The sequence below is a fragment of the Bos javanicus genome, chromosome 24 (assembly GCF_032452875.1).
Source record: "Bos javanicus breed banteng chromosome 24, ARS-OSU_banteng_1.0, whole genome shotgun sequence".
Lineage (NCBI taxonomy): Eukaryota > Metazoa > Chordata > Mammalia > Artiodactyla > Bovidae > Bos > Bos javanicus.
In genome coordinates this window covers 2233361-2255838 of record NC_083891.1, presented here as the reverse complement: position 1 = coordinate 2255838, position 22478 = coordinate 2233361, and the positions used below count along the sequence as shown (strand labels likewise).

At 46.7% G+C, this 22478-nt stretch overlaps 1 protein-coding gene across 1 annotated transcript in view; it reads left to right on the top strand.

Annotated features, from left to right (window-relative positions):
• Positions 1 to 655: 655 nt before the first annotated feature.
• The window catches only part of GALR1 (galanin receptor 1), a 34500-nt gene continuing 12677 nt past the window's right edge, over positions 656 to 22478 (top strand). Inside the window, exon 1 of the mRNA XM_061399487.1 lies at positions 656 to 21453. Coding sequence (XP_061255471.1) covers positions 20788 to 21453 — 666 coding nt within the window. The 5' untranslated portion in view covers positions 656 to 20787. The remainder of the gene's footprint in view (positions 21454 to 22478) is intronic.

The window sequence follows — 22478 nt, the reverse complement described above, 5'->3', positions numbered from 1 at the left end:
TGGACCCAGCTCATTAATCCTCTGGCTGAGTGTTTTGCCCTGCTTGGGGGACATCTGCCTTGTTTGTCAGTATCTGTTTTAATCAGATTGGTACATTTTGGGGGTGGGATGGGGGGAGAGAAACCAGAAGGGAAGGTGCCCAGAGCTCAGGTTTAATTTATGTCAAAGACAAGGAGGCTGTTCTGGTTTTTTTCCCGTCTGCTTAAAACAGCAATCCTGTTTCCTCCTTTTTTTTTTTTTTTTCTGAAGTCTTTATTGAATTTGTTACAATATTGCTTGTTTCATGTTTTGGGTTTTTGGCCGTGAGGCACGTGGGGTCTTAGCTCCCTGATCAGGGATCGAACCCACACCCCTGCATTGGTAGGGGGAGTCTTAACCACTGGACTGCCAGGGAAGTCCCATGTTTCCTCCTTTCTTAACCTACCCTTAACCTACCTTCCAGAGATTCAGCGATCTGCCTTCAGCCGTGGATCACAGACGTGTGGACACGGGCAGGGCGGGGGAGCGAGGAGAGGACCGCTGACACAGAGGCACGGCCGTGTGTGGAGCAGACAGCTGCTGGGAAGCCGCTGCATGACACACGGAGCTCAGCTCGGCGCTCTGTGCAGACCTAGAGGGCGGGACTGGGGGTGGGAGGAAGGCTGAGGGGGGGGAACAGATGCATGTGTACTTAGGGCTGATTCATGCTGTTGTCCAGCAGAAACTAACACAACTTCGTAAAGCAATTATACTCCAATAATAAAATCATAAAAAATGATCTGCCTTCAAGCGATTTTCAAATTTGCCCTTCAAACGAACTGGAATTAGCATTATTAAGACAGTAGAAAATCAGACTGAGTTCTTAAACACTTAAAAAGAAGTTTCTCTTCTCTATTTAAATATTACAGTGTGTTAGTCATTCAGTTGTGTCCGACTCTTTGTGACCCCATGGACTGTAGAGCCCGCCAGGCATCTCTGTCCATGGATTTCTCTAGGCAAGGGTACTGGAGTAGGTTGCCATTCCCTTCTCCAGAGGATCTTCCTGACCCAGGGGTCGAACCCACGTCTCCTGCATTGGCAGGCAGATTCTTTACCATTTGAGCCACCAGGGAAGCCCATTTAAATATTAAAGTGTTATAGAAATAATCATAGTCATCGTGGAGCAAAGACCAGAAGCTTAAAGGCAAGAATGAACATTTTTGCCTCCCCTCCAGCCATTCTGTGTATGTTTCAAACATCTCCAGTCATACACAAAGATATTTATGCAGAATTTCTTCTAACCTAAACCTTCTAAACCTTTAGAAGAATTTCTTCTTCTAAACCTCCTTTTTTAAAGCTAAGACATCATATTATGTGCTCTTTTCTGCAACTGACTTCTTACCATATTTCTTGGAAAACTTGGCAAGCTGTTATCATTCTACTTCTAGACGTACTTGTTGTAGATCAGTGGACCACAAATGTAACGGTTTTTTTCTGGACTCTTAATTCTATTCCATTGATCTGGCTATTCTCATGTCATCATCATTCAATATATATTGGAGATATTCACATACGGGAATGGTAAAGAGCTCATTTCTCTTCTGTTGCTGGATAGCATGACCTGCAATTTCCTGAATGAGTATGATTTTAACTTGGCCCATTGTTCTCACTGACAATAAATTGTTCACAATCTTTTTGCTGAAATGATTATACATGCACCTTTTAAATTGTGGATGTGCCCATACGCCTCTAACATTGTAAGTAGAGTTACTTATCTAAATTAACAAATAGATTTGGTTTTCTAGAGAGCTGGTGTGGGCCTGTATGCCATCGTGCGAATTTGTCTCCAAGTGAGCAGATGAAAAAAATTGACTCTTTACTTCTCATCAAAGGAAAACATTTCTTCCTGGTCCCTGTGCAGCTTTCATGGTGGGGGCAGGCTGTGTGTCCGATGATCTGCCTAAATCCAAGTTATGCCTAATTTTTTCCCCTGGGCTTCTCTTAACGGACTGAAATATGTCCTTTTCCAGGAACCTAATTTGCTTTTTTGTCCCATAAGTGAATGAATGAAGTCCCAGACATATGGAAACTCCCAGGATTCTCCTCCAGGCTTTAGCGATTCGCCTGTGAGACGCTCAGTGGGGCTTACACCTCGCAGGTGACCCTCCGTGTCACCACCTTCCCTCTCATCCTGACATGCTGAATGCCTGACATGGTTTCTCTCCCTAGTCTCCTAACCACCCTCTAATTTTGGTGCTCTTCCCATCGCCAGCATACAGATGAGGACACAAAGGCTTGGTGATGTTCTGAGTGTGTCGAGAAGGCAAACGGGCAGATCCAGTTTGTGGGCTCCCAGAGGGCACACGTGGGCCAGTGCACTCAGGCCGGGGCCCCGAGCTGCTCTGCACCCTGCCGGCCTCGCCGGGACCACGGTCAGCCCATGTCACCCGGGCTCTGGGCCCATCCAGGGTGCTGTCTCATCTCCTCCTTCCATCACTCTGCACACTCACCTTCTCCATCTGCCCATCAAAGCACCATTTGTGACTACTCTGCAAGTTAAGTTAATTTCTCTTGAGAGAAATCTTGAAAACTCAGTTCATCTCAAATGCATCTGTAAGTCTCAGGCCCCTTTAGGTGCTGTCGGCGCCTCATGCAGCGTGTGAATTCACCGCACCGGTGGGATGGTTTTCCTCCTTTCTGCTCCTGCTTATTACCTTCAGCTCATTAGCCTAAAATTCACCCCGGCAATGTGCTGGCAGGAAGCAAAGAAAGTAAATTCTAATCTTAGTTCCCTCTTAACTCCTGGTCGAATATTATAAACTTCTTAAAGGAGTTACAGAAACCTGAAAGAATATCCTTCTGATTGTAGGAATTGCGTGGTGCTTTTTGAAATATTTTTCTGATAGAGATCTTAAAAGGAACAGTATCATCCAAGTCTCTGTACAGAACAGGATCGTGAGCCAAGGTGTGAGATAGAATCTGACTGGGACAAACGATACTGTGTACACAGAGCGAAATAGGAGAGATTTTGATTTGAAATTTAATGTACAAGATTTCTGAAATACCAAATAGCCTTCTTAAACTGGTGGGAAGAACACAGGCAGCAAAGTCAGTTTTGAGAAAAGAAAGAATTCTTCCATGACGGGGACCGGGTATGATAAGACGGTGTGGATTTAAGGCAGAGCAGATCACTTGAAGGGCTTCCCAGGTGGCGCTAGTGGTAAGGAACCCACCTACCAATGCAGGAGACGCAGGTTGGGTCCCTGGGTGTGGAAGATTCCCTGGAGAAGGGAATGGCAACCCACTCCAGTATTCTTGCCTGGAGAATCCCATGGATGGAGGAGCCTGGTGGACTTTAGTCTGTGGGGTCGTAAAGAGTCCAACACAACTGAGCACACACACAGATCACTTGAAAGTGTGTTAATGAAATGCATATAATCTGTGAATTTCAAACATGAAAGTGCCAATATTCTACCACCTTTGAATGAAAAAAATTTGCACTTTTATGTGATTTCATCTAACACTTCTTTACTGTCTGGTCCAAAAAGAGCCACATTAAAAAAGTAGTTTCTTGAGCCCCGACGACTTCAGTGATCAGAATGTCCACGTGTTTTTGTCCGCGAAGCGTCATTTGACCCTTAACTCTGACCCCTGCGCGCTCCACGGCCCACAGGAGTTAGCTGTGCTCCCGGAGGCTTCTTCCAGAGCTGGGGGCTGAGTGACCTGCCCAGGGCTGGCTGTGGTGTGGACAGCCACGCCTCTGCTATGACCTGGGTGTTAGTCTGTGTGACGCTGCCCTGACCCCTGCCCAGGCTCGGGCAGGGCTCCCTGCTGGACGCCCAGGGCCAATGCACTTTCATTTGCGGGAATGGACACACTTGAGCCTCCTTCCTGTAGCACACCAGCCCTTGGTCTGGAGAGCCTCCGGCCACTCGGGAGCTAAAACCACAGAACGCTGGCCCCAGGTAGCTGAGGTGCGTCTCAAAGGACTGATCTCAGGGAGCCCAGGCTCTTGCATCTTCCCATACAAAGAAGAACACGAAGTTCCTTAACTTGGGATGTCTGGTTTGCTTTAATTTACAATAGTCTTTTGATGTTCAGACTACCTGCCCTTTGTTGCAAAACTTCTATAGAACCTGGCTCCTTCCTGCATCTCCTAGAGCAGTTCTCTTAGGGCTACTTGAGACGCTGCCTCCTGGGCTTGAAGTCATAAAAATTTATTCCTGCCGAATAAAACCTAACTCTCGAAATAATTTTTAAGTGCACAGATCAGAGACGGTATGAAGATAAAGAGCTCTGGGGGCCTCCTTAGGAGTTTGAACTTCACCCTGAGGACAAGAGGATTAAATGCAAAGAAGGTTTCATATTTTCGTTTACAGAAATTGTCTTTTAGGAAAATTCCTCTTACCTCAGGGGAGCCATTAGATATTTTTGAAAAGGGATAAAACTGAAGCAAACACAGAAGGTTAGAGGCGTGTTTGGAAACAATGAATCTGCATTTCTTTGAAAATGATTTTCACGTAGTATTATCCCCTGATTCACGCTGGTTGCATCAACTGTGAAAATTTACCACGGACCCTGCATGACAGAGCTGTACCTCAGTCTGTGTAATTGCTGAGGCCAAACTGGACAGCTTTACCAGACACTCAGGTGTGAAGCGGGTCGAAGTGTCTCCCAGAGGCGGTCCGTGCTGTTGACAACTGCCTCTGGGAGGGGAAGTCTGCACACCCTTGCAATTACTTCTGGGTGAGACCAGCACCATTAAATGTACTCATCTTAGACAAAAATTAATCGTGGGCAAATTCTGAAGAAACAAACCTTAATTTGTCAGAAGTAGAAATGAAGAGCAAAACCAGGAAATTCCTATTCAATACCAGTTTGTTTGTTTGTTTGCTTTCTGAAAGCTGTTGTGGAAGTTTTAACTCTTCACTGAGAAGGCGTGCTGTAAGCACAGCGGATGGGTGGCTGGGTCTGGACTCAGCTGGTCGCTCAGCAAGAGCAGATGGCTCAGGGACGCCAGAGCAGCCTGAGTGCAGGGCCAAGTGGGTTTGATATTAGGAATATCACTTATTTTTAAATATTTATTTTTTTTAATTAAAGGATAATTGCTTCACAGTATTGTGTTGGTTTCTGCCAACATCAGTATGAATTAGTCATTTGTCCCCTCCCTCCCCAAAAGACCCTGAAAAGTTAAAAAAAAAGTTATACATTTTGACCTATCCCAGTACAAAAATTGAAATGTTTTTTTGGAAAACATTACCCTTGGGGAAGTCTTAAAGTTATAGAGTCTTATAAATCAGAATTAATCATTAATAGGTCTGTAGTCCTTTTTAAGATTTTGTGATAGCTAGCTTTAACAAACCAACTCAACTGTGTAAGCTTTAGCCAGATAGTCAGGTAGAAAAGAATGAGAGGAAATTGGAAGTGTTAGTTGCTCAGTTGTGACTCTTTTTGACCCAATGGACTGTAGCCCACCAGGCTCCTCTGTCCACAAGATTGTCTAGGCGAGAATACTGGAGTGGGCTGCCATTTCCTACTCCAGGGGATCTTCCTGATTCAGGGATTGAACTCGTGTCTCCTGCATTGCCGGTGTATTCTTTACTGTCTGAGCCAACAGGGAAACCCGAGAAGAGATGAACTCTCTTTAAAAAATAGTGAGATGAAGCAGACCAGCAGATGCGGGGACCTCTGACTGTATCCCTGGCTGGGCAGCATCACTCTCACCTGCCTGGAAACACAGAAACCTGGGGCCTTGCCTGCAGGCTGCTGGGTCAGGAAACCAGGGGTGTGCCCAGCCTGCTGGGCGGGACAAGCCCTCCAGGGGGCGCTGGTGCCCACCCACGGCTGGGCTGAGAGGCTCTCCTCTGTGTTTTGCAATTTCCCATTCTGTGTGGCCAACCTTACCTTTCAACCACCAATACTTACTTTCAGGTTGGTGCTATTGAACGAAGGTCCCTGTTCAGGGAGGACTGTGAGCCACTTCAAGCAAAGGTTCTGTGTTAGTTAAAGCTGAGAGGCATCAAGGAGAAGCTTAGGGCTTCAGTAAGTAGAATTGCAAAAATATATCCATTATTTATAAAAAGTATATTCAAGACTTGACCTTGTATTCAGCTGAGCTCACTGCTTCGGCTTTATTTTGCTAGGGAATGACTCCCTGAAAGGAAGTGGTGATATGATTAAATCACCGTGTCATTTGGAAGAGTGGCCCAAGGATGGCCTGGAAGTCGAGTCCACGAATAGTTTGAGCAAAGCTGCTTGCCTGTCTCTAGAGATTTCTCCAGGATGAACTCTAGGGGGCGCCACAGAACCACCATCGAGAAAGAGCAAGCTGATGGTGTTTGCGCTTTTGTGTGTAATGAGGCGTATTTTGGAAAATCAGAATTATCAGCTGGAGGCTTTATTGTGTCAGCTATGGTGCAGGGGGATTTTATCTGTTGAACTTGGTGAGTTGTCAGATTAGGCAAAAGTTACCAAGTAACAAAGGCGCCAATGAATAGCAATTGATTATGTGCGTACATAGAAAAATATTTTAAAATTACCGAATGACTGAAAATTTATCATTAAAAAATTACAAAATACCCACTCAATAAAATCACACAATGTATTAGTGAAAACTGGAACAACCCCTTTCACTCTTTCATCCTCTGGAGTTTGGTATGGGTTCTTTTTCATGACATAACTATATACATGTATTGTAGAGATATGTTCACACATCAAATGTTTAAAAAGACTGACAAGGCTATACCTATTGTTTTGTAACTTTATTTTTTTTACTCCGAAGTACGTTTCTTGCTGTGTTTCCTTGTTAGCGTAGGCTTAGATATGTATTCGGAATGCGTCAGTGCACTTCACAGACATGATTCTCCCCAGTGGATGGACAGAAGACCACAGAATGAATGGACTGTAAGGAATGCTCCAGCGTGGTTGGATAGGCGTTCAGATCATCTCCAGTTCTTTCACTATCGCATAACACAGCAGTGCCTCTCAGATGAGGGCAATGACGTGTAGTTATCTCTGTAGGAACGACCCCTAGAAGAGGCTCAGCCCACTTTCATCATCGCCGTCACTGCCATTAGTGATGTGGTTCATTCCAGAAACTGTCAGGGCTTTTCTTAGAGCTGGCTCTTCCAGACGGAGTTTGGAACCACCTTAGTCAAGTTTCCCACCATCCTTCTACAACTGAAATGAACTTTCGACTGAACGTGCATTGAAGTTATGGATTAATTTTGGGGGAAATTACTATAGAGTACTTAAGACATTGTCTGCATTGTCTGCTGTTTGCACCATGTGTCTGGATACTTTGCACATACGAAGAAGTGTGTCTTCTTTTTTGATTAATTCATGGGGAAGCTATGTTTTTCTATGTTAGTCTTACGTTGAGCTGCTTTATTTTTAATTGAAGTACAGTTAGTTTAAATATATTAGTTTCAGGTGTACAACATAGTGATTCAACATTTTTATAGATTATACTTCATTTAAAGTTATTACAGGAATGACTGTCTCCAAGCTGCACAGAAGACCCTTGCTGCTTATTCATCTGATATAGTGGCCTGTGCCTCCTCCACCCTGCCCCTCGCCCATCCCTCTCCCCCTGGTGACTGCTAGCTCGTGCTCTCTATCCACAAATCTATTTCTGTTTTACTAAATATATTCATTGGTTTCATTCTTCAGATTCCACATATAAGTGATAATGTTGAACTATCTTATTGAACTCTCAGTTTGAATGTTTATTTGTTTCTTTTTGATACTTAGACAATCACCCCATGTGTGAAAACGGGACAGTTTGATTCTCCTTCCCTGTGTTTCCAGGCTTTTATTTCTTTTCTTGCCGTGTTCCATGAGTGGCACATAGGATTAATGGTGTATCCCATTAATGGCAATGAGATTGTTTTATAGGTTCCTTTTTTGTGACAGATGTTGCTATTGCCTCTATGTCCAGAAGAAATATTTCAGAAAGTTCTGCTTTCTCTTTGCTCTGAAAGAGTTTAAATTACAAGAAAAAGACCTGAGCTCCTTGGGACCTTGATGGACTTCATCCAGTGCCCTAGTATTTTGTCCTTCGTGGATGTACACTATTTCATTTCCTCCTTGTCATTATTACACTGATCTATTAAATAACATAAAATGGCATGTACATTACTACTTAATATCCTTTCAAAACTAATACTTAAGTATCATTAAGATGGAGCATTTTAAAAGTCTTTACTGAACTTACTAGAATTCTATTTCTGTTTTATGCTTTAGTCTTTCAAGTGGCTTTGGGTTTTTTTTTCCTTTTGGCTGTGAGGCATGTGGGATCTTAGTTCCCTGACCGGGGATCAAACCTGTATCTCCTCATTGGAAGGCGAAGTCTTAACCACTGGATCACGAGGGAGGTATCACTAAGTACCATATTTCATAAATTATTTTAGTCTTATAGGAGAAGGCAATGGCACCCCACTCCAGTACTCTTGCCTGGAAAATCCCATGGATGGAGGAGCCTGGTAGGCTGCAGTCCACGGGGTCACTAAGAGTCGGACATGACTGAGCGACTTCACTTTCACTTTTCACTTTCATGCATTGGAGAAGGAAATGGCAACCCACTCCAGTGTTCTTGCCTGGAGAATCCCAGGGACGGGGGAGCTTGGTGGGCTGCCGTCTATGGGGTTGCACAGAGTCGGACATGACTGAAGTGACTTAGCAGCAGCAGCAGAGTTCAGTGAGAAAAAAATGGGCAAAAGTCTGGAAAATATAAAAAGCAGGAGAGACAAAGTTAAATCCTTTAATTAAAAAAAAATTACAATAAAGAATTAAAGAAAGAATGTTGGTAAATCTACACCTTAAGAAAAAAAAAAATGGTGCCTTAAAATGTTAAACTATGTATTCCAAATAAAATTTTATTTTGAGTGTCCAATAGTAAAACAAAATTTCAGTAACTTTCTCGAGATCTCTCAATACTGAAGGACAGAACTCGATTAGAATCTAAAAGGCGGGATCCCAGATCCCATGCTGTCACCTGCTGTAGGACCACATCAGGGCAAATAACTTACGGAGGCGACCGGCCTTTCTCTGCAGGCTCGTGTGGGGACAGCTGTGCGACTGCAAAGACAACGTCCCACGTGGCGACATCACATGCATTCCCCATGCAAGAAGTATGTTTCCATCGCCTGCTTAATATTCTGCCATGGTAGAAATTTAATTTTTCCCTGTGAATTTCTGGTTGCTCTTTTCTTTCTCACTGACAGGAGCAGCACAGGCCTCTAACTCACAGTCAAATGTATCCAGTGTCTTCTTTATACTATATTGCACTGTATCTTTTATTCCGAATAACATCCCTGTATAATGTCTTCAAGAAGTTATAAAAAAGACTACAGTTTCTGAGTTATTCCACACTCAAAAGCATCCTTGTTTAGCCTTATCTGTGACAGGGCTTCCCAGGTGGTAATAGTGGTAAAGAATCCGCCTACCAACGCAGGAGACATGAGACACAGGTTTGATCCCTGGGTCAGGAAGATCCCCTGGAGGAGGAATTGGCAACCCACTCCAGTATTCTTGCCTGGAGAATTCCTTGGACAGAAGAGCCTGCCGGGCTACAGCCTGTGGGGTCACAAAGAACTGGCTATGACTGAAGGGACTTCGCATGTGTGCACATGACCGATAATTTAGCCAGCAGTAGGGAGGCCTGGCGTGCTGCGATTCATGGGGTCACAAAGAGTCGGACACAGCTGAGCAACTGAACTGAACTGAGGGCAGGCAATGAGGGAGACCCGGGTTCAATCCCTGGGTCGGGAAGATCCCCTGGAGAGGGAAATGGCACCCCACTCCAGTACTCTTGCCTGGAGAATCCCACGGACGGAGGAGCCTGGTAGGCTACAGTCCATGGGGTCGCAAAGAGTTGGACACGACTGAGCAACTTCACTCTTTCTTTTCTTTAGGGCAGGCTCAGACCAGTCCGGCGTTTGCTGAGCAAAGTCAATGCCAGGCCCTGTCTTGGTCATCAGTGGTCAGCTTTCTCTGTGGAAGCTGCCACTTTCTCCTTCTAGTCTCAGAACATTCAGGCTGTGTCTACAGAGTAGTCTTTACAAAGTCGCCTTACTTGTCTCTGAGGGAATCCTTTTTGATGGGAAAAACTTTGCTCTTCTTCAGATGTGCTGGGCAGGGCTTCCCCATGGTTTCTTGGCAATTTCTTCACCTCTGTCGCTCCCTTCAAGGTCGCCAAGAGTCAGACCCGGGACGACAGAGGTTCTAGCTTTGTTTTCACATTTTATTTCTCTTCTTTCTTACTCTTTTATTCTCTGTTTCATGTTGGGGTACCTCCTAGACTCTACTTTGCAAGCCTGCTATACGTTAAAAAGTTATCAGCATATTTTAATGTCTAAAAGCCTTTTTCTTCTCTGGTTGTTCCACTTACTAGCACACGAGTTCATTTTGTGACTGAAATTTTGTCTGAAGGGGGCAACAGAGAATGAGGTGGTTGGATGGCATCACAGCATCAATGGATATGAGCTTGAGCAAACTCTGGGAGGTAGCGAAGGGCAGGCGTGCTGCAGTCCATGGGTTCACAAAGAGTTCAGACACAGCTTAGAGAGGGAACAACAATTTTGTCTTGAATCTCTTGGCATATTAATTAAGGTTAATTTTTTTTTTCTATTCCCTGAATAATCTCAGTCTTTTTCTCATGTTGGTGTGTACTGATCCTTCTCTCCTGGGTCACCCCTTTTCTTTACACTCCTGATGGTCTTGATGACCCATTTATATGGGATTTATTTTCTAGATTGTGTGAGTTTGATAGTGCCAAAGCCTCAACCTCATTATGCACTTTTTTCCTAAAACAAGTTGCGAGGCACCTAGCCAGTGGATGTGGCTGCCTTGGGGCCTGGTTCTCCATCACTTGGTGTGGTCATGTCTCCTTCCAGGTTTAACCAGCTGCCAGTCTGGACATGGAACAACAGACTGGTTCCAAACAGGAAAAAGGAGAAAATCAAGGCTGTATATTGTCACCCTGCTTATTTAACTTATATGCAGAGCACATCATGAGAAACACTGGGCTGGATGAAGCACAAGCTGGAATCAAGATTGCCGGGAGAAATATCAATAACCTTAAATATGCAGATAACACCACCTTTATAGCAGAAAGTGAAGAAGAACTAAGGAGCCTCTTGATGAAAGTGAAAGAAGAAAGCGAAAAAGTTGGCTTGAGGCTTAACATTCAGAAAACTAAGATCTTGGCATCTGGTCCCATCACTTCATGGCAAATAGATGGGGAAACAGTGGAAACATTGACAGACTTTATTTTTTTGGGCTCCAAAATCACTGCAGATGGTGATTGCAGCCATGAAATTAAAAGACGCTTACTCCTCGGAAGAAAAGTTATGACCAATCTAGAGAGCATATTAAAAAGCAGAGACATTACTTTGTCAAGGCTACAGTTTTCCAGTGGTCATGTATGGATGTGAGAGTTGGACTATAAAGAAAGCTGAGTGCCAAAGAATTGATGCTTTTGAACTGTGGTGTTGGAGAAGAGTCTTGAGCGTCCCTTGGACTGCAAGGAGATCCAACCAGTCCATCCTAAAGATCAGTCCTGAGTGTTCATCAGAAGGACTGATGCTGAAGATGAAGTTCCAATACTTTGGCCACCTAATGCCAAGGGCTGACTCCTTGGAAAAGACCCCGATGCTGGGAAAGATTGAAGGTGGGAGGAGAAGAGGACGACAGAGGATGAGATGGTTGGATGGCATCACTGACTCTATGGAAACGAGTTTGAGTAAACCTCAGGAGTTGGTGATGGACAGGGAGGCCTGGTGTGCTGGGGTCACAGAGTCGGACATGACTGAGCAACTGAACTGAACTGACTGAATTTGAGTCTGAATTGATCTTAGTTGTTTCCTGTGTGATTTGTGGAGATGCACTCTGACTCAGACAGTAAAGAATCTGCCTGCAATGCAGGAGACCTGGGTTCCATCCCTGAGTCAGGAAGGTCCCCTGGAAAAGAAAATGGCAACTCACTCCAGTATTCTTGCCTGGAAAATCCCATGGACAGAGGCGCCTAGCGGGCTACAGTCCAGAGCATCGCACATGACTGAGCGTGGGTGCATGCACTCTCCCTTTTCTAGCCTGGATTTCCGTGTCTTCATATCCTGAGTATCTGTGAAGATTCTGATGGTTAAAAACCCCGGGTTGCTTGTCCGTGAGTTACTTCAGACAATGGTGCTGACCCCCTGGCCTCTCTTTGAAGGCTACTCCTGTCCGTTTGTAACACCGCCCTCGTCTACGTTCTGCCTGCTCTTTACCCCGTTTCTTCCCCAGAGTTGGAAAGCCTGGAACCTCTGTGCCTGAACAGAGAGAGACGGGGTGATGGGTGGAGGTGGTGGTCAGAGCGGGTGTGTTGGGTGAAGCACAGCTCACACTTAGGGGACAGAGGACGCCCAGCCAGATCCCTAGTCTCTGCCACCCTGCTTCTTCGTTTGAAAACTGTTTTTACTTTGGCCACACCCACAGCACGTGGGATCCTGGTTCCCACCAGGGATCGAACCCATGCCCCTTGCACTAACTTCACAGAATGAAGTTTCTAGATATTTTGAATAATTTTATCTTTGAAATATCTTCTCCATCAAGTATTTGGAAAAATAAAGTTTGTTACAGAGTTCACCTGGTAAAAACATAGAGCTCTTAGGGGGTCTATATATGTAGCCCTTTGAAAGAGATCTTGTTTTTCCTGAGTTCTGTTTCTTTTATCAGCTCTGAAGTATTTGGGAGCCATTGATTATTTCCAGTGACTTAATCACTTAAAAAATGCACACATATTTTAATTGGTTAGATTCAATACTGGGTTAATGTTACCTTCGTCACTATTCGTGTTATAGTCATTTAAAAATTGTCTTGTTTGATGGAGCTTAAGAGAATATTATGGTGATTCAATGAAGCAGACGAGAAGGATGACTCAGAGCTACATTGTTCAAATAGACTATGATTAGATTTCAACGTATGCATGATGAAACGACATCCATTTGTTAAAATGTCTTAAAATTATATGATTGCTTATTCTAATTAACAGCAAGGGTACAGCAGGCAGAGTATAAGAAGCATAAAGTCGCCTGCACAGGTAGCGGCCAAGCTAAGACCAGACGCCAGCTTCCTGCATTCGCTTGGATATGAAACAGCTCAAAACGGACAGACCCAGCATGGGTCTCTGGCCCACTTCTCCAGCTTTGTGTATTAGCGCATCTCATTTTTACAGCGTCCTTTGAGTCAGGAATTACGGCCACTGCTGTCATAATCACCACCATCATCTGCAGTGGTCCAGCCAAGAACATCAGGGCACAAAAAGAATTAAGCTTATCTTTTTTTTACTTCTGTTTTTTTTTTTTTTAATTCAAGTGGAGTTGATCTATCATTTTTTATTATTTACAGGCATACAATATAGTAATTCAGTGTCTTTTCCTGATTGTACTCTATTGAAAGTTATTACTAGATAATGATTATAGTTGTGCTACCCAATTCATCCTTGTTGCTTATCAATTTTATACACAGCAGTCAGTTTTTCTTAATCCTCTACCCCAATTCACCACTCCCCCTTCCCTCTGCCATTTGGTAACCACTGGTTTGTTTTCTATGTCCCTGAGCCTGTTTCTATTTTTCATACACATTCGTTTGTATCATTTCTTAGATCCCACACATCAGTGATCTCATCCAGTGTTTGTCTCTGTCTGACGTGTTTCACTGGAGCATAATAATCTCTAGGTCCATCCACGTTGCTGAAAATTGCAGAATTTCATTCTTTTTTATGCCCATTGAGGTTTTTTTGTGTCTCTCTTCTCAAATGTCAACGTCATTCCACTGGGTATAAAAGATTATGCCTATTGGCCAAATTGCGATGAACTCTCTTAACAGCCCATGGTACTGAGTGGCAAAGCTGGAATTTGAACCTGGACCATTTCAATCCCATATTCATATTACTATGTTATATAGAGATTTACCACCAGGTGGCTCGGTAGTAAACAATCTGCCTGCCAATGCAGGAGATGCGGGTTCGATCCTTGGATTGGGAAGAGTCCCTGAAGAAGGAAATGGCAACCCACTGCAGTATTCTTGCCTGGAGATTCCCATGGACAGAAGAGCCTGGTGGGCTACAGTCCAAGGGGTGGCAAAGAGTCGGACATGGCTGAGCCACTGAGCCCACACACAGACACACAGATTTAAAGCTTTATGTTTAAGGTACTATTCACTGACCACTTTCAGTTGTGTGATTAGGAAGTTTTTCTTTTCAGAGTATTTCACATTATGCTCCATGATGAATATTATCAGACCTAGATTTCAAATATGACTGCACTTTTATCCTTATTGCCCTCTCCTGCGCAGCCAATAATCTGTGTGATGAAATTTTGATCAAGCGACTGATTTCTCATGTGGCTTATTTTAGGGGCGTCCTCTCCTAGAGGAATCAGAATAGTGACAGAAGCTTTATGACCCCCTCACTCCAAACTGCACTCATTTTCAGAGTGAATGTGTCACTGTTATTAGAAGAAGTCCTCGTCTTCCCTAGCCCAGTAAAAGGGGGTACTTTGACCGTGTCAGGATCATGTGTGTGGACTTCCTCGGGCATCTCTCAGGAAATCTCCTGGACTCTGGCTCTTCACTTCACAGAGTCGTTGACATCTTTGAGGAGTTAATAAGGCTAGGATGCTTGCTGCACATGGATTCTGAATAACATTTTAGGAGCTTCATGGATGCAAGACGCCCATCAATGAAGCCAATCTGGACCCCAGAGGACAATGAGTTACCTGGGTGCAGAGCTGACATCTAGGCTGGATGTTCCCTGAAGCTTTTGGCTCCTAGACTGTTAACCCTTCTGAGCCTGCAAACATGGCCTTGAGAGGGCTAGAGATTCTTACTCTATGTGGCTGGAAGCAAAGGCAGGGCCTCTGCTGTGTAAGACCCACCCCAGCTCTCCTCCTGCTGGGGCTGAGTGCTGCACGGCCCATCGGCCACATGCCGTCCTGACGTGAAAGGAAAGAGCTACCCCCAAGGAAGCTGTGTGGTTCGCCCAGAGGGCGCCGGTGGGAGAGGGCGCCACTTGGCGGGTAGGGTTCTGCAGCTGCCTGATTTGGATTCCATCCCCAGTTAGAGAACTAAGATCTTGGAAGCCTCTCTGGACAGCCAAATTAATTTTTAAAAAAGTGTACAATTTAGTGGCATTCGGCACATACACAGTGCTGCGCAGCGGTCCCCGCTCTGCAGTTTCAGAACTTCTGCAGCATCGCAAAGCGAAGGTCTGTACCAATCAGCTGCCCCACCCCCGGCCCCGCCACCCCTCCTCGGATGTACTTTCTGTCTCCAGGAATCTGCCTGTTTTAGGTAGCGTTCAATTTTATGCCTTTCAGTATGACTTGAATTGTCTATCTGCATGTGTTACTTTCATTTTTCACAAAATGTCAATATGGATTATGAAGGCAAAGGGTTATGGACCATTTGCAATTCTTACGGATGCCTTCCTGTTTTAAAATCATCCCAATAAATGTTCTTTTACATGATCTCACGGAGAATGAGATAATTGAATATACCTGGGTCAGACAGTGAACTAATGTACCATTGCTTTTACATAGAAAGAAGGTACTTGTTTCTGTGTAATTCCCAGGGATATTGTCACTTTATTAGGCAGGTTTCTGGGCACATCATAGCAAAGGATTATTAGTACATTAATATGCAACGATTAATTACGTTAAACTTCATTGTAATAAGCTGATTAGAACATTAGGTCGTGAAACGTGAGAAATTTGCTCCACAGCTTTCAGTGCAGTTGTTAAACTACCCTACGAAATTAAAAGATTTGATATATTAAATTAGCAGAAAATATTAGGTAATTTTGGATGGCATAATTGCCAGTGGTTCTAAGCACCACATATAATATCAAGCACACGTCTACATATTTAATCTGAAGGAGATAAGCCATCAGAGGAAATAATTTCTACAAGCACAAAAGTTCATTGTGACCTTGCTTTCCATATTTCATTATCATAAGCAAACTAAATATTTAACAATAGAAAAAGAACTAAGTAAACGTTTGTCTCTCCACTTGGTGGATTAAAAGCGAGAACTGACAAGAGCATAGCACAATGTCAGAAATTCTTTCAGGATCGAGCCAATAAAAGCCAGGGAATCCTTTTACAGGTGCTATGCTTGTCATTATTTCTTTTTTTAAATCCACGGAAACTGATCTTTGTTTAATCAATATTTAACTTCAATCCTCATTCCTCCTGTTGCAAATATTAATGATGCTGTCAACTGTCTGAACATCCAGGTTCTCCCCGCTCTGTCTCTTTCTCCTGTCCTCCTTCTCCTAGGTACAGGAAGATCCTTTCTCCAGTCACTTTTTGGTTTCTCAAATCCTTATTCCTTGAGTTTTAGGATTCCTCAAGCTTTGGCCACGTATCATTGTTTCTTGGCATTCTGCACACGCTCCGTGGTCTGACTTCTGCCAGGGATGTTAACCAGGGTAGGCTGCCTGCAGTAAGAAGCAGACCCTAATACATCAACCCCTCTATCAAGTAGAGATCTCTTTGAGACTCAGTATTCTGGGGCTTTGTTCAAGGCAGTGGGGCAGCTCTTCTCCTCAGGGTCTTCAGGGACCCAGGCCTCAGTTTCCTTGGAGGGTCAGAACACATTCCAATGGGTACTGTTTGAATAAAGCTGAATCTGTAGCTCAGGGCTCTGAGAAGTCAGACAGTGGAGCAGGGAGGAGGGAGGAGCTTGAGGGAAGGCAGAGTTAGAGTTTCTTCCAGGTCGTGGCATGTTTGCTGTGGCATGTTTGCAGACTGAGGAAACGGAGCCGAGCAGAGGTGGACCACTCCAGGACCAGGTGAGGGACTTGCTGGAGGAGGAGGCAGGAATTACTGGGACCAAGCATCAGGCCAGCTTGGGAGGAGGTGTGTGCTGACTGCTCTCACGGGACGTGGGAGCTCTTGGAAGTGCGGCGGACAGCATGGAGGGACTTGGTCTGCTTCACTGAGTCGTTTGCACCCAGAGCTTCATGGTTTGTGTCCTGAGCTGGGAGTGGCTTGTGGACTGGGTTAGGGACTCACGGCAGCCCCCAAGCACACCTCATCCATAAGCAGGTCCCCTATCCCGTGCTGAACCTGGAGTTCTGGTTTGACGACATTTTAAATGACTTCATTTGGATCATTTTGAGTGATTTTCTCGTAAAAGAGGAATTTCTACCTGTAGTTTTCAATTTATTGAGTCCTATGAGATGAAACAGTGACACTTTTTCTGTAAAGACTTGGAAAATGTCCTTCATTCTTTTAGACTAGAAAGTATATGTTTACTTCTCTTCTGAATATTTGAAAGTCTGGGTTTGAAATGAAGAACGTGGGAAAAGTAAAAACAGCTCAGAGCATCCAAAGGACAAACGTATAGCTCTTTCTCTCTCCTTTGTCAGGACTCCCTGGAACACCTGTCTCTGTCATAAGACTTATCATCCTGTAAGTAACATGTTTTTGTCTTTTTTCCTCGTGGGGCTATGTGTTCCTTGACATCACCCACGTTGTTAACCATCTGTCCTGGTGAGCCCAGCCCAGATGGGGAGGCACCAGCTCCTCGGAGCACTGAGATCTAGGAACAATGAGTATGCAGATGATGCAGGGATGCTGGGCTGAGTGTTTAGTCGTGTTTTGCGACCGTATGGACTCCAGGCTCCTCTGTCCATGGGATTCTCCAGGCAAGAACACTGGAGCAGGTTGCCATCTCCTCCTCCAGGGGATCTTCCTGACCCAGGGATTGATCCTGCGTCTCCTGCATCTCCTGTGTTGCACTTGAATTCTTTACCTGTTGAGTCAGATTGGCCTCCTGGGTCATACTTCTTTCCTGTTTAACAAATAAACACTGTGTGAGAGAAGGTTCTGGTCATGCATTTGCCGTCTGCAGGCTTCCTGCACCGCGTTCCCTCTGGGGCCCGTGCCTTCTGTTGTCTCGATGCTGGGTGCACGCAGGGTGATGACAGAGCCACACTGATGGATCCGAGCCCACCACCTCTGTCCTGACTCTGGTTTTTACCAGATTCCCCCAGCGTCTGCTTGGTCACCTGCCTGAGGCCGTGGCTGTCAGGTTTCTCCTCCTTAAACTTACTCTCCACCACCAGCCCGCAGTGTGGTCTTTGGAAAGAAGAATGTAAAAGGTACATTTTAGGGAAGGGAGTTGCATCCATCTCTTTTATGCATAATAAAAGATAAGATCCATGAAATAAGGAACCTGGCTTTGTTTTTTTTTTCCTTTCTGTTTTCAGAACCTAAAATAGTTTTGGGCAAGTAGCAGTCATTGAAGGGTAACGAGTAAAAGAATAAAAACAGACCACATTCTTTCTTCTTCCAATTAAAGGGGAAAAGCCACCTTCAAATGCAATCCTAAGTATGACAAAAAAGAGGAGGAAAAGAAGCACGGAAATAGAAAAAAAATAGGTAGTATAAAATAAAATGTTAAAACTTAGAGTTATAAAAATTATTATAACAATAAATGTGAACAGATTAAATTCACCAGGTAAAAAAAACTTGAGATTATTAAGTTGGATTTTAGAGTAACTCAGTTATGTGCTGTTTCCAAGAGATATCAGGGAATCACAGGGTATAGGGAGATTGAAAAAGGTTGAGCAGGCCAATGAAAAGCAACAATGTTGGTATATTTACAGTAATAACAAAGTACACATTAAGGGAAATATAACCCCAGCCATATAATATTAAAATAAGAGCAAAACTCCACAGAATAGTATTTGGGAACATATGCATATGCCATAAATGTATAAATAAATGATCAACAGATGATACACTTAGGTTATCTGGAGAGTTGGGGTGAGGGCGAAGGTTGTGATTGGGGAAGAATACAAATGTGCTTTCAATTTTATTGATAATTTCTTTTATGATTCCAAGCTGCTTGATGGGCACATTAGTACTGCATACAGTTTTATAATATCTGTTCCATGTTGAAAATAGTTCGTAATAATAAGAAAACCCTCCCCCAAATCTAATTACAAACAACTTCCCGGCAGCACAGGACACCGTCACCGTGACAGTGCAGGTCAGAGGGCCCCCTGGCCCTGAGGGTCATGGATAAGACAACTGAACAAGGCCCAGCCATCCTCTTAGGGAAGGCAAGGGTGTTCTTGCTTTACCAAGATACTTGGTAAGCTACTTAATCTCGTCCTCTGGGAAATGGGTGTGGACACAACAAGAAGGGAACTGCCAGCATTAAAGGAAGCAAAGGATGCAGGTAAGATGCCTGGTATACAGCAGGTGTTCGATGAACTGCATCAGAATCTTTCTGGAAATGAAGCAGAATACAACTATCCACGTAGAGTCAAAGAGAAATCAAATCCTACTTACTCCCTAAACTTCTGGTGCCAGGGCAGACCTGCCTCAAGGTGCGCACTTCCCTCATAGACCTGCCCCGGGGGACACTGTACCCTGTTCCCCACCGCATTCCCCGCCCCCTCAGCCACGGCGTCCAGCGCCTAGTGGACACTCGGGCGTCATCTGGAGAATGGTGGGAGGTATGGGGATACTTGAAAGGGAATATAGACAGATCGTGTAAACACTGCGAATTGAAGGGATCAATTTCAGCGCCTTAACTGCGAACCGGCAAGCATGTAACGCTTACTGACACTTCGAGACGTAAACACCTCTTTTGTTGTCGGCGGATCCACAGCAGCGAAGTGAAATCTGTTCTTTTCATTTTACAAATATTTCGCGCCTTCTGTGTATGTCACTCGGATGGGTAACATAAGGCAAAACTGATATAAAGTTGGACGATGTAAACAGGGCATCTTCCCCTTTCATCTTACCCACGTTTATCAAGAAAACTCAAACAGGCCACCCTAGTTCCCTCCCTAGCAGCTGGCAGGGTGGAGGTGGGGTCAGGGATTTTACAAAGCCCCAGGTAGCCGCAGGGCCAATCACTGGTTTCTGGGCTTCATTCCTGGGGCGGGGAGCGCGCTCCGCGACCGCCAGCCCTGGAGCGAAGGGATGAACGGTTTAGTTAGAGGAGGAGGCCTGCGCACCGCCCGTCTCCCCGCCCAGCACGCCCTGATCGCGCACAGCCTTGCTCGCTGGGGTCGCGGCGGGGGCTGCACCCTGGCGGCTGCTGCGGTCGCTGGACGCAGACAGGTCCGCAGTGCGCAGAGAAGAGCGCGCGACTGTTCTCGGAGAGGCGGTGGGCGGCGACCCACCCCATTAGGATTCGTCCAGTCCCTGCGCGAGCCTCGACTTCCGGGGGGCGGGGGGACCCCCGGGCAGCGCGGATTTCAGCCCGGCTGAGTCCTCGCTACATCTCAGCGGCACCCTGCGGACGACGGCGAAGGCGCAGACAGAGCGCTCGTCCGGTTGACCAAAAACTACGAGGGGAAAGCGGAGCCTGCCAGTTGCGGGGCGCGGCGAGCCCTCTCCACGAACCGCGCGCTGCTCTGCTGCGCGCCCGGCTGTGTCCCCGGAGCTCCGCGAGAAGGAAGCCGCGCGGAGCAACAGGTGCCGCCCGCAGCCTCTCGGGACGAGGAAAACGACCTGCAGGGGCGCGGAGCTGGTAAGGCGCAGAGAGAGCTCTCTCTTCCCGCAGGGCTGCGCCGGCCGGTCCCTCGTCCCCGGCTCGGTGGCCGATAAGCGGACGCCCGGAGCTCTTGGGACAGCCTTGTGAGTGCTGGAAGGTCCAGCTCCGGCTCCCGTCTGCGTCCTCTTCCAGGTGGCCCCGTCCGAAAAGACGGTGCCACTCGGCCCGGGCGCCTGGGTTCTGAGTGCCCTGAGCTGGGTCACCCGTAGCCCCTCCTTCCCCGGCAGGCGCCCATCGCCAGCGCAACCTAGGCTCCCCCTGCGCGCCATGGAGCTGGAGGTTGGGAACTTCAGCGAGGGGAACGCGAGCGGGCTTGAGCCCCCGACCCCGGACCCCAGGCCGCTCTTCGGCATCGGCGTGGAGAACTTCGTCACGCTGGTGGTGTTCGGCCTGATCTTCGCGCTCGGCGTGCTGGGCAACAGCCTGGTGATCACCGTGCTGGCGCGCAGCAAGCCGGGCAAGCCGCGCAGCACCACCAACCTGTTCATCCTCAACCTGAGCATCGCCGACCTGGCCTACCTGCTCTTCTGCATCCCCTTCCAGGCCACGGTGTACGCGCTGCCCACCTGGGTGCTGGGCGCCTTCATCTGCAAGTTCATCCACTACTTCTTCACCGTGTCCATGCTGGTCAGCATCTTCACGCTGGCCGCGATGTCGGTGGACCGCTACGTGGCCATCGTGCACTCGCGCCGCTCCTCCGCCCTGCGGGTGTCCCGCAACGCGCTGCTGGGCGTGGGCTTCATCTGGGCTCTGTCCATCGCCATGGCCTCGCCGGTGGCCTACCACCAGCGCCTCTTCCACCGGGATGTCAGCAACCAGACCTTCTGCTGGGAGCAGTGGCCCAACCAGCGCCACAAGAAGGCCTACGTGGTGTGCACCTTTGTCTTCGGCTACCTGCTGCCGCTCCTGCTCATCTGCTTCTGCTACGCCAAGGTGCGGGGCGCCGGGCGGGTCCGCGGGCCCGGGGCGGCTCCTCTGTCCCCGCACCCCTCCGGGGCCCCGCCCCCTTTCCCTCGTCCCCCGCGAGTTTTCTGCCCGAGCCATCGCCTCCTCCGGCCGCGGCTTGGGCTCACGGGTTTGATGCTGTGCGCAAGTTGCTTGGAGTTTGGGCGACACCGGGAAAGTTTGCAGATCCGGGCGTCCGTCCTGGCCCCCGCAAGCCCTGGGCCCTGAGGTTGTCCCCAAAGGAGGCGGAGTTCAACGCCCACTTCTCAGGAGGTTTTAGCCTTGTAGCCCGCTCAGCCTGCCTGATTGCTTGCGTGGCAGCAGCGTTATGCGAGTGCCAGGTCCTGCCGAGCGGGCCCCTTTGCTGGATGGAGGGCCCGCGCGCGCCCCTCCGCAGCCCTCAACTGGGGTCGGATAGGGGGATTTCCCTGCCCGCGGGGTGCACGGGGCTGGGGCGCCGGCCAGGACCGGCTTTGTGAAACCGCTGCTCCTGGCCACAGAGCTTTGAATTTTATTTCATAACACAAATTAGGCGTCATAAATCCAAATGGTCAGATGTATTTCCTCGCGGATTCTCCACAGAACGTTGGATGGATGGGTTTGCTGCTGCCGTTTCCTCATTTCAGTCCTTTTAGGAGGAGGTGAAGAATATTAAGTGGTTCAGGTGGCAGGTCTAAAGCCTCCGCTGGGAGACACAGAGCTGACACGCGTCTGGTCCCCCTACCCCGCATCTCCTTTCTCTCTGCAGTGCCCTTCCCCCCAGCTCAGCACAATCACGTTCTCTTTCATTAATAACACATGGTTTTGAAGATTTTGTACTGATCTAAAAGTCTTACACCTTTTACACAACTTGTTTGTGTGTGTTAGTCACTCAGTCATATCTGACTCTTTGCGACCCCATGGACGGTAGCTGGTCAAGCTCCTCCGTCCATGGAATTCTCCAGGCATGAATACTGGTGTGGGTAGCCATTCCCCCTTCCAGGGGATCTTCCCCACCTAGGGATCAAACATGG